This window comes from Leptonychotes weddellii, chromosome 13 (genome assembly GCF_054177405.1).
Source record: "Leptonychotes weddellii isolate Sample4059 chromosome 13, ASM5417740v2, whole genome shotgun sequence".
Lineage (NCBI taxonomy): Eukaryota > Metazoa > Chordata > Mammalia > Carnivora > Phocidae > Leptonychotes > Leptonychotes weddellii.
Genome location: NC_138381.1, coordinates 43,587,421 through 43,601,921, shown reverse-complemented (window position 1 = coordinate 43,601,921; position 14,501 = coordinate 43,587,421). Strand labels below are relative to the sequence as shown.

At 46.8% G+C, this 14,501-nt stretch overlaps 1 protein-coding gene and 1 long non-coding RNA gene across 5 annotated transcripts in view; one reads left to right on the top strand and one right to left on the bottom strand.

The window, feature by feature from the left end:
- Positions 1-2,946: 2,946 nt before the first annotated feature.
- Positions 2,947-4,808, bottom strand: LOC115941391 (uncharacterized). The gene is made up of 2 exons (XR_014139657.1): positions 4,695-4,808; positions 2,947-4,053 (listed from the first exon to the last, which is right to left on the bottom strand). It is a non-coding gene; the product is annotated as an uncharacterized LOC115941391 (long non-coding RNA).
- A 2,132-nt stretch (positions 4,809-6,940) lies between these two features.
- Positions 6,941-14,501, top strand: part of RMC1 (regulator of MON1-CCZ1) — a 21,333-nt gene continuing 13,772 nt past the window's right edge. For 2 of the 4 annotated variants that reach the window (XM_081801491.1, XM_081801494.1), the window contains exons 1-5: positions 6,941-7,176; positions 7,899-7,975; positions 10,261-10,345; positions 11,511-11,567; positions 12,647-12,733. In XM_081801491.1, the coding sequence (XP_081657617.1) occupies positions 7,075-7,176; positions 7,899-7,975; positions 10,261-10,345; positions 11,511-11,567; positions 12,647-12,733 (408 nt within the window). In that variant the 5' untranslated portion in view covers positions 6,941-7,074. The remainder of the gene's footprint in view (positions 7,177-7,898; positions 7,976-10,260; positions 10,346-11,510; positions 11,568-12,646; positions 12,734-14,501) is intronic. The other 2 variants (XM_081801493.1, XM_081801490.1) reach the window with 2 other exon arrangements.

The following is a 14,501-nucleotide window of genomic DNA, read 5'->3' as shown; positions in this document are numbered from 1 at the left end:
GTACAAGCGGGGGAGGAGAGGGGCAGAGGGAGAGGGGGAGAGAGAGAATCCCAAGCAGACTCCACAATGAGCACAGAACCTGACTCGGGGCCCAATCTCACGACCCTGAGATCACCACCCTAGCCGAAATCAAGAGTTGGATGCCCAACTGACTGAGCCACCCAGGCACCCCACCTCTGGGAAAACTCTTAAAAGTTGATCAAACTCAGCCAGCACCAGCTCTTTGCCTTCTGCCTTTCCCCTTCTTCCTGCCTGGGAACTGTAGACCCCGTGTTAGAAGTAAGCATCCATCCTTCAGCTATCAGGTGATGAGCATGAGGATGAAAGCCACACACTGAGGATGAATGGCTACGTGAGAAAAAGAAGGAATGTGGCTCTCTGAACCATCATGGAACCCTAGTACCAGGCCTGAATGGCTCACTTCCAGATTTCTTATTCCTTAAGAAAAATTCAAGTCCTATTTGGGTAAGCTACTATAAGTTGGGTTTTCTATTACTTGGGCAAATGCAATTCCAACTGATACAATAGTTATAGAATTACAACAGAATAAGAAATGAGAGGGCTCCATGTAGGACCTGTGAAAGAACAACGTGGAGTCCATCACACAAACCGGATAATGAACAAAAGCCAGGGAGAGCTAAAAGATACAATGAACACACTCGCCTCTGTCAACAACAAAAAGAAAAGCAAGTAAAAGCTCCAGAAAAAACATAAAGTCAACTTTTGTTGAAGTAAACAAAAACATGCCATGATTTTTTGAGCAAATGGTGGAGAATTTTGACCTTGATATTTGGGACATTATTTTTTTTTTAAAGATTTTTTATTTATTCATTAGAGAGAGAGCACGAGCATGGGGGAGGTCAGAGGGAGAAGCAGACTCCCTGATGTGGAGCTCGATCCCAGGACCCCGGGATCATGACTTGAGCCGAAGGCAGATGTTTAACCGACTGAGCCACCCAGGCGCCCCCGGGACATTCTTTTTAAGTGGTCAAGTGTAGGGACCAACAATAACATTTACTTTTCTATACACCCAATAATTCCACATGGTTCTATGGTGAATATCATAATATTTTAAGAAATAATGGTAGTATTTTAATACTGTTACTTTTCAACATTTAGATATAATCCATAGACAAGGAACTGAATTTATATTTATAGAATGTTAATGCCCCAAACCTTGACAATATAAATTTGGACTGGGGGGGGGAAGCAGAGGAGAGGGGTTGGTATAAGTGCCCTCATCTCCCCATCTTTTTTTTTTTTTTTTTTAAGATTTTATTTATCTGACAGACACAGCGAGAGAGGGAACACAAGCAGGGGGAGTGGGAGAGGGAGAAGCAGGTTCCCCGCTGAGCAGGGAGCCACATGTGGGGCCCAATCCCAGGACCCCAGGATCATGACCTGAGCCGATCCCCAAGACACTTGACTACTGAGCCACCCAGGTGCCCCTCCCCATCTTATATAGTGTAGAGTCCCTGGAAACTTCTTAACATTGATGGATCAAAAATGGAGGTCTGGGTGTATCATATGAAGTTATGTGAGTAAATACTAGAAGAACTAAAAATAATAAAAGCAACAAAAATTGAGAAGTATTGGGCAAGGGAGGTGAGAGGCAGATCAGTGTGCTAAATTCCTTATCTTTTCATAGCAGAATAACATGTACTACCTGAAGCTCATAAAATGAGGTAAGTATATGAGTTATAGTGTTATCGTCAAAGTCTAAAATAGAACTTGGTAACAGTGGCTTTCTCTGGGTTATGGCCTTGACCATTTTGGGGGAGGAGGGAGAAGAGAGCTTTTTTGCACTTGATATCTTCCTGTACTATTGAAATTATATTGATTTCCGTGTGTGCATTGTTTTCATAATTACAATATAGCATGTTTTTATTTTTAAAACCTTTTTTTTTTTTTAAGATTTTATTTATTTATTTGCGAGAGAGACAATGAGAGACAGAGAGCATGAGAGGGAGGAGGGTCAGAGGGAGAAGCAGACTCCCCACTGAGCAGGGAGCCCGATGTGGGACTCGATCCCGGGACTCCAGGATCATGACCTGAGCCGAAGGCAGTCGCTTAACCAACTGAGCCACCCAGGCGCCCCATATTTTTAAAACCTTTTGAGGGGCGCCTGGGTGGCTCAGTCGTTAAGCATCTGCCTTTGGTTCAGGTCATGATCCCACGGTCCTGGGATCGAGCCCCGCATCGGGCTCCTGCTCTGTGGGAAGCCTGCTTCTCCCTCTACCAGTCCCTCTGCTTGTGTTCCCTCTCTTGCTATGTCTCTGTCAAATAAATAAAATCTTAAAAAACAAAAAAACCCTTTGATTCTGGGGTGCCTGGGTGGCTCAGTCGTTGAGCGTCTGCCTTCGGCTCAGGTCATGATCCCGGGGTCCTGGGATCGAGCCCCACATCAGGGAGTCTGCTTCTCCCCACATCAGGCTCCCTGCTCACCGGGAAGCCTGCTTCTCCCTCTCCCACTCCCCCTGCTTGAGTTCCCTCTCTCGCTGTGTCTCTGTCAAATAAATAAAATCTTTAAAAAAATAAATAAATAAAACCTTTTGATTCTGACAACCAACTGGTTTGTGGAGCCATTGAATCTTGGGAAATGTCTGAGTTCAAACACCCCTGTGAACTTTTACTCCAATGTAGTCATGAGAAGGGATGGGCAAGTTGCCTACTGGTCTTTCCACGGGTTTCAATGTAAAAACAGGCTTTTAGAAAAATTTTGCTCAAATTATCTTCCAAAACAACGAAATTCAGTTAAAAGAACAATGTTTTGAGATTGTTTAATGAACCACTTAAAAAATGAAACTTTTTATTCCCAATAAAAGTGAATTTTGAATATAAAACATTTGCATTACTCTGGTTTGCATATAAATTTTTGTCTCTGAAAATCAGATCTAGAGCTGACAAAAAGTGTGGCAGCAATAAAAAGACACTAAAACAGAGATATAGCTTTGCAATCTTTTGTCAATTTAATGTTTAAAGAAGGAGCAGAAATAGGAACTATGAACGGAAATAACTGAAACGAGGAAGGAAACATCTGCCTAAGTAACAAAGGAAACCCACAGAAAGAACCTTCTGATAAATGAAGGAATTATCAGACTGGATGGGGATACAATGGAAAGAATATTCTCACCTAATTCTAATTCTGGTCTGTCATTTATGGTGATTCCCAAGCTGGTATCAGGCACTTACGAATTTGAGTCCTGGTAATATCTGCAAACTCAAAATTCTAGAAATGACTGTTGATCTACTTTTATGGGCTAGTTTCAGAGTCTTAATGTTTACCAAGGAAAAGATAATTTTTTAAATCTGGGAAGAATAGGGAATTCTATATGGGCATGAGGCAAACATTCAATGTCTTTAATGCTCAACTATACAGAAACAAATACGTTTGTGACTGAAAGAAATGGACCATGGAGAGGCAAAGATTTGGTTTGCCAAGGTAGTTCCAGATCCTCTGGATTCTGCGTGGCCTGCAGTGGCTTCCCGGATGCTCTGCATTTCCTGGGCCACAGCCACTGTCAAGACCACTGTGTTCGGGGACCTCTCACCCATCACCAGGCAGTTCTCAGTGCTGCTTGCAGACCCAAGGTGAGGTGCACAAAAATTAAGCCTGGCTCTGTTGGGAACAAAACTCTGCCATAGCTGACTGAATTTAACTCTCTGGGAAGAGGGATAAGATGCCCAGCATTGAAGGAAGGCAAGTCTTTTCTGAGCACCTCGTCCCCTCCCCGCCCCCAACTGCACTACTTCCTCCCTGCTCTTGGCCAACATTCTTGTGGGGCTCTTGTTCCAAATATGCTCTTCTGTAGGGAAGGTTGGAGTAGTGAACCATGGGGGTTCCTCAATCTCCAGACTTTCCTTATCGATGGTCTATTGGCCTTTGGCATGGGGGATGGTAAGAGGGTGAGAAGTGTCCAGGATGACTCCAGCTTCTTGATTTGTGCACTTGTGTGGGCGGAGGTGCCACTGACAGGGATATGGGACCCTGAGAGAGGACCCTGGTGGCGAAGGTCAGGAGGGTTGGTTTAGAGATGCTGGTTTCCAAGTGCTCTGAGGCACCTTAGTGGAGGTGAGAAGAAGTAGGCAACTGGATGTAAGGGCCGAGGGACAGACCGCAGTACAGACACACAGCCCTCCCCTCGTGGATCTCGTGTACAACAGGAACAGATTTACTCAAGTAAGGACCAACATAAATATCAACAAAATTTCATGAGAATGAGGGAGTGATTAAAAGGTACGGAGCCCATAAAATGACTGAAAAGTTGTCATGAACATAGCGACATGGAGCTCCCTGGGGACCTTCATGAGCGCTCTTTTGTTTCCAGTGATGGGGCCGAAGGCAAACTGGAGTGGGGTAAGGTTGGGGAAGTGGGGGCAGAGCATCACAACTCTTCGGAGAAGTGTGCTGTGAAGGAGAGAAAGGGGGTCATAGCTGGAGACACATAAGCGTTTCAGGAAAGTTTTTTTGTGTTTGTCTTCAGCTCAGTTGCTGTGTTTTTAAGAAGAAAGAGAGCAGCAAAGTGAAAGACCATTTCTAGGAGCCAGGTTGTGAGGAGAGGTATGATAATCAACACCTTAAGTTTTCCGAGAAAGTGCGAAATGGGATCTGAAGACTTTCTTGGGCAGGACAGGCATTTTTCTGGCTCCACGGAGGCTAGGAAGGGCGGAGGGGCAGCAATGGTGGGCTGGACCATGCGTTACCGTCTGATGACTTCGCTTTTCCCCATAAGCAGAGGCCAGGTAGGTGTCTGGGAAGGGCTGCAGGCAGGCTGAGGAGAGCGGAGAAGGCTTGGCCGTGTCTTTGCCTTTTGCAAAGGCATTTTTCCATTTGCAGGGAATGGAGGAGAGCCAGGCAGGACCGAGGGCCGTTGGCGTTCCTACCGCTGATGCTGCCCGGCTGTGCCGCTCCTCCTGCAGGGGCAGGTGCAGAGAACGCAGGTGGAGTGCATCTGGGCTCAGGTTCTGTCAGGCGAGTGTGACAAGGACCGAGGAGCAAGGATGTTGAGGGTAACAGCAAAACCAGTACTGGCATGGGGGAACACGGAATTGCAGCTGGATGAGGAGGGAAGGGAAGGAGGGGGCAATAGACTGGGCAGAAAAGGTAGGACAAAGGAGGCTCCTGGAGGTGGTGAAGAATGGTCGCAGGGGAGCAGCTGGGGGGACAGCACGGGGTGGGATGGGTCTTCCGCAGGTATGCTGATAGGTGACAGCAGGACGTGGGTGGAAGGATTCTGTGATCCTGGTTAGTAGATGACAGAGATAAGGACAGGTATGATCAATGGTAGGAGCCTTACAGGAATAGGTTTTTTTCGTTTTCATCTCCCTTCCTTCCTTCCTTCCTCCCTCCACATTCTTTCTTTCTTTTTAACAGAGAAAGGAGAGGAAGGCCTTCATTTTCCTACCCATAGATCTCCCAGCCTCCTTCTATCCTGTGCTTACAGAAACGACCAACCGCTCCATATGCACTCTGGGTCCTGCCCCATCTCACCTCACTTGGATATCTCGTCTTCTCTGTATATTCCATCGTTGTCTCTCTGCTAAACCATTCTCACTCACACAAAGATGCCGCACTCCGCTGTTCATAAATATAATCCTCCAACTCTCTCTCAGAGGTCCCTGGCCTCTACAGATTCCTGGGCTCCACAAGAGACTTGGAATGTTCTTATGCTCAGTACAGTATGCACGGCCTTGCTGCTGCTTTCATTTGAAAAACCTAACTCATTCCTACTTCCTCCCACCCTGGGCCACCTCCATGTCCATTCCTCCGCTCCTCTCAGGGACAAGCTTCTCCAGATCGGTTACTAGGAATCTGCTGCCTATCACCTCTTCCTCACTTCCCATTCTCACTTCCAACCCGCTGCCTGCCCTGTGGCTCTGCCTCCCAGTCCCTGCAGTGATGGTCCCCCCATGCAAGTATCAGTGTCTTCCTTGGGGTAAAAGTGGGGGACACTTTTCAGCACTCTCTCTGACTTCTCAGCAGCCTCTGTCAAAGTGGACTTACCCCATCTCCTGAAACAGTTCTTCACTCAGCCCCAGAGGCCTCCCCCACCCCTAGGTTTCTGTGTACTTCTCTGGCCGGCTCTGCTTGTTGTCCTTTACTGATTCCTCTTCTCAGCCTCTGCAGGTTGGTTTTTTCACTTTATGGCTCTATGGGAGGCAATGCCATCCAATTCCACGGCTTCAAATACCATCAGTATTCCGATACTGATTACTATCTCCAGCCTTGTCACTCTTGGTGAGCTTCAGCCCCACATATGCATCTATGTAGATGTCATTTCTCCTCGGATTCACATGTCCAAAACGCAACTCTTGATCTTCACCACTTCCCTGCCAAACTTCTCAAGCCTCTTTATCTTAGAGAACTCGGGGTCATCCGTGATCCCTTTCTTCCTCCCTTCCATCTCCGTTGAATGAGGAGTTTCCCCCACCCTCCCTCAAATGTCAAAGCCATTCAAAACAGGCTTTCTGATTGCAATCTAAACTGGGTTTCCCTGTTACATGCTCACAGCATCCAGGCGCTGGCCACAGCTCTCCCCTCCCTTACTTACTAAGTTCCCAGAGACAGGCTCAATAAACCCGCGGGAGAGACAGCGTAAGCCTTTCCTAGACCGGGGGCAGCCCTGCCCCAGGCAGGCGCGCGCCGGGCGTAAACCTCCCGGGATGGACTGGGAGCCAGGACCTGCACTTGCCCGGGAAGGCGCAGGCGGGAGTGGCCGTCCCAACACCCGCCCTCGGCTCCGCGCGGCTTCCGGGGCACGCCCTCGCCCCGCGAGCCGTGCTGGGACTCCGCCCTCCAAGAAAGGGGCGGAGCCTCTCGCGCCAACCAGGGTGCGGTCGCGGTCGCTAGGCCCCACCGCGGCCGGTCGGCCGTCGCCGTTTTAAGCGCGGAGGCCGGCGGGTCACGTGCCGGACGGGGTGGGGGCGTGGCACCAGGAAGCGGCCTCCGCGCCCGGTCAGATCGCCGTCGCCACCGCCCGGCCCGACTCGTCGCGTCCCTGTGCCGGGCGCCGCTCGCCCCGCTCCACGCTGGCGGCCGCCGCCAGACTCCCCGCCGCAGTGGCGGCGCCCGCTATGGGCGAGGAGGACTACTACCTGGAGCTGTGCGACCGGCCGGTGCACTTCGAGAAGGCGAACCCGGTCAACTGCGTCTTCTTCGATGAGGCCAACAAGCAGGTCCGGGCCGGTCCGCGCCCTCCTCCCCCGCGCGGCCGGACGCGCCACGCCCGCCGTCCCCGGCGCCCCAGGGGCGTCCCGCGCGCACCCAGGTCGGGTGCCGGCCGGGGGGGGACAGGCCTGGGGCCTCCCCTCCGGTCCCGGCGCCGGAGTGGCGGCAGCTCCGGGCTCTTGGGTGGGCCGAGGGACCGGGAGCCACCTTGGCGGGGGCTTTCTTCAAAGTGACAGCTAGGTGGACCCCGAGCCTGCGCCGCCCACCCAGCAGCGCCCTTTGGCCGGTGTGGTCAGCTGTTAGCTCGCCAGCCCTTTCCCGGCGCCTTTGTTGTCTTTGTCATTAGTTACCCTTGCAGTCGAGGAATTAGACGTTGAGACTGCCCTTACTCTCGGGATTTTGGAAAGGGGGGAAAAGCAGTGTGAGGAGTAGCAGGGTGTGCTCAAGTGCATCAGGGGCGCCTTTGCGTACCGGATTAAAATGTGTAGCCTCGGGGACCCCGGCCGGGTCTTGCCCAGTGGGCTGCACCCGGAATGGCAGTCTTTTTGGTCTCTACGCTTTTGTCCCTTAAAATTGATGTGCACACCAAGCATCTGCAGATTGATAAATGCCACGTTAGTTCAGCTGAACCAGGAGTGGGGTGTAGTAGAAATAGTCGTTTGTAGGCTGGTCTATGTGTCTAAAGTCTTTCAAAGTTCAGACCATTAACGTTGCTTCTTTTCCGTCCCAGGTTTTTGCAGTTCGCTCAGGTGGAGCCACCGGGGTGGTAGTTAAAGGCCCAGATGATAGGAATCCCATCTCATTTCGGTAACTGTTGACGTTCACAGAATAATTGTCACATGTAAACAAAATGATGTGTTTCTGTTTCTCATTCAGAAGGTGGTTTTAAAGGTTTGTCCTTTGGCTGTAAGAGGCCTGAAGTGTATACTCACTTGCCAATCCGTGTGTGTAGGGAGAGGGAAGGGGACGCCTGCTGCGCGGTGTTGTGGCACAGATCAGTACTAAGTGTCAGTGAAATGTGTAGAGTGGTTCTCTCGATTTGGGAATCAAATGCTCAGATACAGGGAACCCACTTCCTGGCACTTGAAATTAGCGAGTCAGTTTACTGATGTGCCCATTTTTGGCATGTTGACTGAGGAGGGCCTTCATTTCCTCATCTGGCCCCGGTTTTTTCGGGCTGTGTGGTAGGTGAAGGAGATTTCTGGTTAGTGTTTCCTATATAATAATGTATTTTAAGAAAATCCCAGCTTCCACTAAAGGTGACTGGATATCCCAGTTTATGCAAGTTGAACCAGTATAATTATGAATAGCCCTTCCTTTCACTTTCAGAAGTATCTCAGTTTGGTTGATAAATTATCTGGTCTTTAACTCCTTGATTACAGAAGGGGAAAGTACAGTGTGGGCCCTCAGTTCAGTGGTGACTTAAGTTTTTTTGCAGGTGGCCTGTGCTAATAGAAAACAGTTTTTTTTTTTTTTAAAGATTTTATTTATTTTTTAGAGAGCGAGCGAGAGAGAAACAGCATGAGAGGGGAGAGGGTCAGAGGGAGAAGCAGGCTCCCCGCTGAGCCGGGAGCCCGATGCCGGACTCAATCCCAGGACCCTGGGATCATGACCTGAGCCGAAGGCAGACGCTTAACCATCTGAGCCACCCAGGCGCCCCGAAAACAGTTTTTGAAGTAGAAAACAAGTCACTCATTGGTTGGACAAACTCTGATTGTAGCCCCTGTGCTAGGCACCAGGCATGGGAAGGTTATGAATCAGCCGGGCACCCTTTTGCAGAACTCATAAATTTAGTGTGGGAGACAAGTGTGTGGACACATTCTGTTGATTGTGAAAAGTGCTGTAATAACACTCTCTTCAGAGTTTGGGCAGGCAAAAGAGCTGAGACATTTATCCTGGGGGAGGCCAGGAAACACCACTGCCCAGGATGGGGAAGGCCTGCGAGAGGAGGGAGCCTTTGAGCAAAACTTTAAAGCTTGAATGGGATGATTCCACATGGGGAATAGAGCAGGCCTTTCAGATGGAGAGAACACCGAGTGTAAAGGCGAGCAAGGATGGTGTTTGGGGGAATTTCGGGTCTGTGTAACTGACATCAGGTGTCCTTGCGGGGAAGGGGAGGTGGTGGTGGTCTGGCCACAGGCAGGAGTCAGCTTGAACCGTATGTATTCTACGATGGAATTAGGGCTTTATCTTCTTATTGAAAATTGGTAAGATGGGGCATGGCATGATCTTATCAGTGCTTGGAAAGATCATGCTGTTCACCACACTGAAGCTGCGTTAGTTGGGAGCATATCAACGTCAGGGATACCACTGAGCGGTGATTGCGATAGTCTGAGCCAGGCGTACTAAAGAGCAGCCCGCAGGCGGAGTAGACTGCTATCCCACAGACACTCAGGAGGTGCCTAGGAAGGTCTTGGGTAAGTTTTGGTGGTCATTTGGGCGTGGAAAATGAGAGTGAGCCCGTGATGATCCAGATTTGGGGGCTTAGTAGGGTTTGAGGAGGAAGATACTGGATTTACCCTCTTTTAAATTTTAATTTTATTGGTAAAAATTTTAGCAATTTTGTGTATTTTTAAGTTTTATTGTGGTAGAATTAACGGCATATATTTAACATATACAGTTGATGAGTTTTGACATGTGTTAACCGTCACCACAATCAAAAGTTTGCTGGTGCTGCCCTGTAATCCATCCCTTGACTTCCGTTTGTAACGTCTGTTGGAGGTCCTGTAGATTGGGAAGTAAACAGGAAAGCTTACACTCCTTCACACACTGCTGTGAGAGCGATGGGGAGGAAAGAGGGTAGTTTCTGGAGAAGGTTGCCGTGTGGGTATTACTTATGTTTAAGATGATTCTCAAGGGAAAATGCACGTGTTCTTAATTCGTCAGTCACTTGTTAACCACAAAACTAAATTTCATCAGCAACTCGTTGCCAGTTGGATTTTGTTGTTTGAAAAGAAGTCCTGATAGTTTCAGAAACTTAATTTTCAACTAAGATTTGCTGCTTCCTGAGTATATAACTTTTCTCACAAAATGCTAGATGCTAGTATTCGGTTATTAACTTTAACTCATAATATACTTTTTTTCCCTTAAAGAATGGAAGACAAAGGAGAAGTGAAATGCATTAAATTTTCCTTAGAAAATAAGATATTGGCTGTCCAGAGGACCTCAAAGACTGTGGTAAGATATCTTTATTTATTTCAAGTTTTATTTATTTAAGCAATCTCTCTACACACAACGTGGGGCTCGAAGCCATGACCCCCCCATCAAGAGTCACATGCTCTTTCAGATGAACCAGCAAGGTGCCCCAGGACCTATCTTTAAAGATAGCATAAAGAAAAGGACATTAGAAGTATATTTAGAAGAGAATGAATTGCAAAAAACAGCGTTAAAGGAAGCCTTTATTATTTTAATGCCATGAAAGTTAAGGTTCTGTTGTATTGTATTTGAAGCCTTTGGAATTCTTGGAGAAAGACATTTCAAGGGATAAATACTCGTGACCTTAGTTTGTCATTTTTGACTTAAAAAAAATTTTAAGTGTTTGGAGCCTGAGGCATTTTTTGTATTGATTGATAGCAGCATAGATTATGTGAGGTGCATTCTTGGCAACTTGGTGAATTAGCTTTACCTGGAATAGCTCCATTTACTCACTTCTTGCATCTTGGAATGCTTGACCTCCTAGGAACAGACGTTCAAAGTTGGAGCACCGTTTGGCCTTTTTGGCTTTATAAGTATTCACCATCGTCATTGGTAGAGTGAAAGCTGTTGGGAAGAGGCAGAATCTGATTTCCTTCTGTCGGTATTCGTTACTAAAAGTTTTGGAAAGCCCCTTACAAGGTGCAGCAACACTTTCTCTGAAATCAGTTGGTTTTCAGTATCAGTTTCTAAACTCTAACTGAATATTTGGATTAACTTTTTTTTAATTGAGTTGTAAGGAGATGGATTGTCCACATTGGTCCTTTTAGTTTTCTTGTCTTGTCAGTTTTTTTCTGATCTTTTTTTTTTTTTTAAGATTTTATTTATTTACATGACAGAGCGAGAGAGAACAAGAGAGAACTAGCAGGGAGAGCAGCAGAGGGAGAGGGAGAGCAGGTGCCCCCCCCCCCCCCGGGAGGGAACCCAATGCGGGGCTGATTCCAGGACTCCCAGGATCACGACCGGAGCAGAAGGAAGACACTTAACTGACTGAGCTCCCCAAGCGCCCCTTTTCTGATCACTTTTTAAATTTGTCTTTTGAAAAAATAAAAATAAATTTGTCTTTTGTCTTGTCTACCAATACAGGTTGGCAGTATGCTGCTTGATCTAAATTTTCTCCTTTTGTTTTCTTTCTTTTTTTCCTTTTCAGGATTTTTCTAATTTTATCCCAGATAGTTCTCAGCTGGAATACACTCAAGAGTGCAAGGTAGGGCCCGGGTCCTTTCCCAGCTGCTGGCCATTTCCCGGTGTGGCAGGCGGATTGCCCGCACACACTTGGATCCAGGCTGAGCCTTGCGCTGAGGCCTACTGCGTGTGAGCTCTGGGACCGTGGGCGGTTTTAAAAGGGCTAAAAGCCTGTTTCTTCTTCTACGAGCTGGAGTTGGGAGGATTCAGTGGGTGCCTGGGTGTGGCGCCCGCCCTTCTCCCCCTGCGGGCTGCGCCTCTGGCTAGGACCCTGGGTTCCTTTCGGAGCCGCCTCTTTGGAGGTTTTAGGAAGAGGGGTTTTTTCCTCCTCTCCTGATGTTTCCTTTCCTTGATTTGTTGTCCCTGTTGTGTCCTTCCGCTTTTGTTCCCGAAGCGTAGATTCTAATCTGTCTTAATTAGATTTGCTGGGTCTAATGAACGAGGTGAGGGGGGCTCAGCGAAAAGCCGCAGGGTGGCACTGTGGGAACTGGCAGAAGGTGCTAGTAGCTGGGTGTGGCTTTTAGCAGCTTTGTCATCGTTTTGTTAAATGGAGTTCAGGGTGGGCTCTGCGACAAGGAAAGGCCCGCGGGCCCAGGATCTGAGCCCCTCGCAGACCTGCTGATCCTGTGTGTGTGACAGAACCCCTGTCCTAGCCCGGTGTGCCCTCGGGCTTGGGGTGCTGTGGGGCACCGGGCGAGGCAGAGGTGTGCGCTCACGGCCCGACCCCGGGTTGCTCAGCACTCACTGAGAACCTTTAGGCCTTTATTCTCTCATAGTGCCTGTTACGGCTGCCTAAGAGAAAGCCGGCTGTCCTTTGATTCCTTAAGGTAGAAGCTGGTATTTGCGAGCACCCATCAGTTACTGTTCTCCGAAATTTAGGCTTTTCCCTCTGTTCTTGAGCAGAAGGAATCCAGAGTCAGGGGCTTCAGTGAGGTGTTTCAGGTGGAAATCTGGGAGCGTTGTATTTAAAAGAAAGTTTGATTTGTTAATAAGTAAGCAAATCCGGGTAACTTTTAGTAAAAAGTGATAGAGTATTTTAAGGTTTTGAAGAAGGTTATACAAACATTTTTTTATTAAGAAAAATTTTTTAATTCTTTTCAGACCAAGAACGCCAACATACTAGGATTCTGTTGGACCAGTTCTACTGAAATTGTCTTCATAACAGATCAAGGAATTGAATTTTACCAGGTATTATGTTAATCACTTATGTTCGCGGGAGAAAGGTCTCTGATGGCAGTTTGGCAGCCTTTTGAATTCAGTTCTAAATAGATATTTTGAGATTCTAGAGTTTTAGTCTCTTGCTTAGGTTTTTATTCTTTTTTTCTGATTACAAGAAATGTTTTTTTAATAAAACAATTAAACATTACCAGGATATATGGAAGGTAAAAGTCCCCCCCTATAATCCCTAGAAGTAACTAGTATGAAAAGTTTAGTACATATTTATTTTCATACATACATACAAACTTTTTTAAAACAAAAACAGGAATGTTGCATATAAACTATTGTCAAGGCTGGCTTTTTTTGCATAGCAGTATGTCTTGGACATGTATCCATATTTTCTTTTTTAATTTTTAAAATTAAAAAAATGTTTTAATTTTTAAAATTTTATTTACATAATCTCTACACCCAGCATGGGACTTGAACTCATGATCTTGAGATCAGGAGTCACACACTCCCCACACTGAGCCAGCCAGGCGCCCCTGTCCATATTTTATTCTGACTGAACAGTATTGTGTGGGTGTCATACAGTTTAACTTATTCCCTGTTGATGAACCTCTGGCTTGTTTTCATGTTTTTGTGATTATAAACAATTCTGTAGTGAACATGCTTGCAAACATTTCTTTATGTTCTTGGGTGAGGCAGTTCTTGGAATTACAGCATAGGCATGAACATCCAAAAAGCTGAACAGATATCGCTAAATTTCTTTTTTTTTATTAAAAAAATTTTTTTTAGTCTTTATTTTAAGTAGGCCCCATACCCACTGTGGGGCTTGAACTCACGACCTCGAGATCAAGAGTCACTTGCTCCTCTGAGCCAGCCGGGTACGCCCACACTTTCACTTTCAATGTAGGAATCTCCATTTTCCGCATTTTTGCCAGAACTTCATATTATCAGTCCATAGACATATATTCTGGGTATTAACCCTTTATCGGATAGATGGTTTGCAAATATTTCCCATTCCTTTTCACTCTGTTGACTTGACTTTGCACCTACCTCATCAACTTATAATATGTTCCGACTGCCTGACCTTGAGAAATGCATCTGAGAGCTTTCAGTGGAGCTAATCTAGAGGGTGTTAGGATTCTCTCAGGGTTTAATTTTGTTGACCTAATGAAAGCAAGAAAATTTAGAATGTAGGGATGGAGAAAATACACCCGTGTAAGCAAAATGTGAGATGTTAATGCCACGGTGCTTTGCTGTGGGCTGTCATCAAAACCTTTGTAATGACCACCAGAAAGAAACTGCACAAATCTCGTACACATGGAGTTTTGTTTATTTGGTAGCGTGGAGAGGATCACTTGCTTTACTGAAGGGTTCCTTCAGTGGCAGTCATATAGCTTTCTGTTCTCTGTAGTGGAAAAGTGTATATTCACGTCATCTGGATGGTCCTCAGCTCTTCAAGAAATAAGTTAAAAAGAAAGAGGACGCTAGCACATCTTTATTTTATTATACCCAAATTGTCCAGATACCTGCGCCTCCGGACCCTGACTTCCATGTCAGTACTTAAGCATAGTGTTCAATGAGCATTAATGTCTTGGGGCTCTGCACCGTGTTCTTTAATGTATCAGAATATTTACAGTATATTTAATACATGCCTTGACTATAAAACACTAGGTTTGCATGCAGCATCTCACGCACACGATTGTTAGCAAAAGGGAGCTGCTTCTGGGCTCAGTGCTAAGGGGAGTCGAGATGGAGGCCAGGAGGAAGGCCCGTGCTCTAGGCCGGGCGGTGG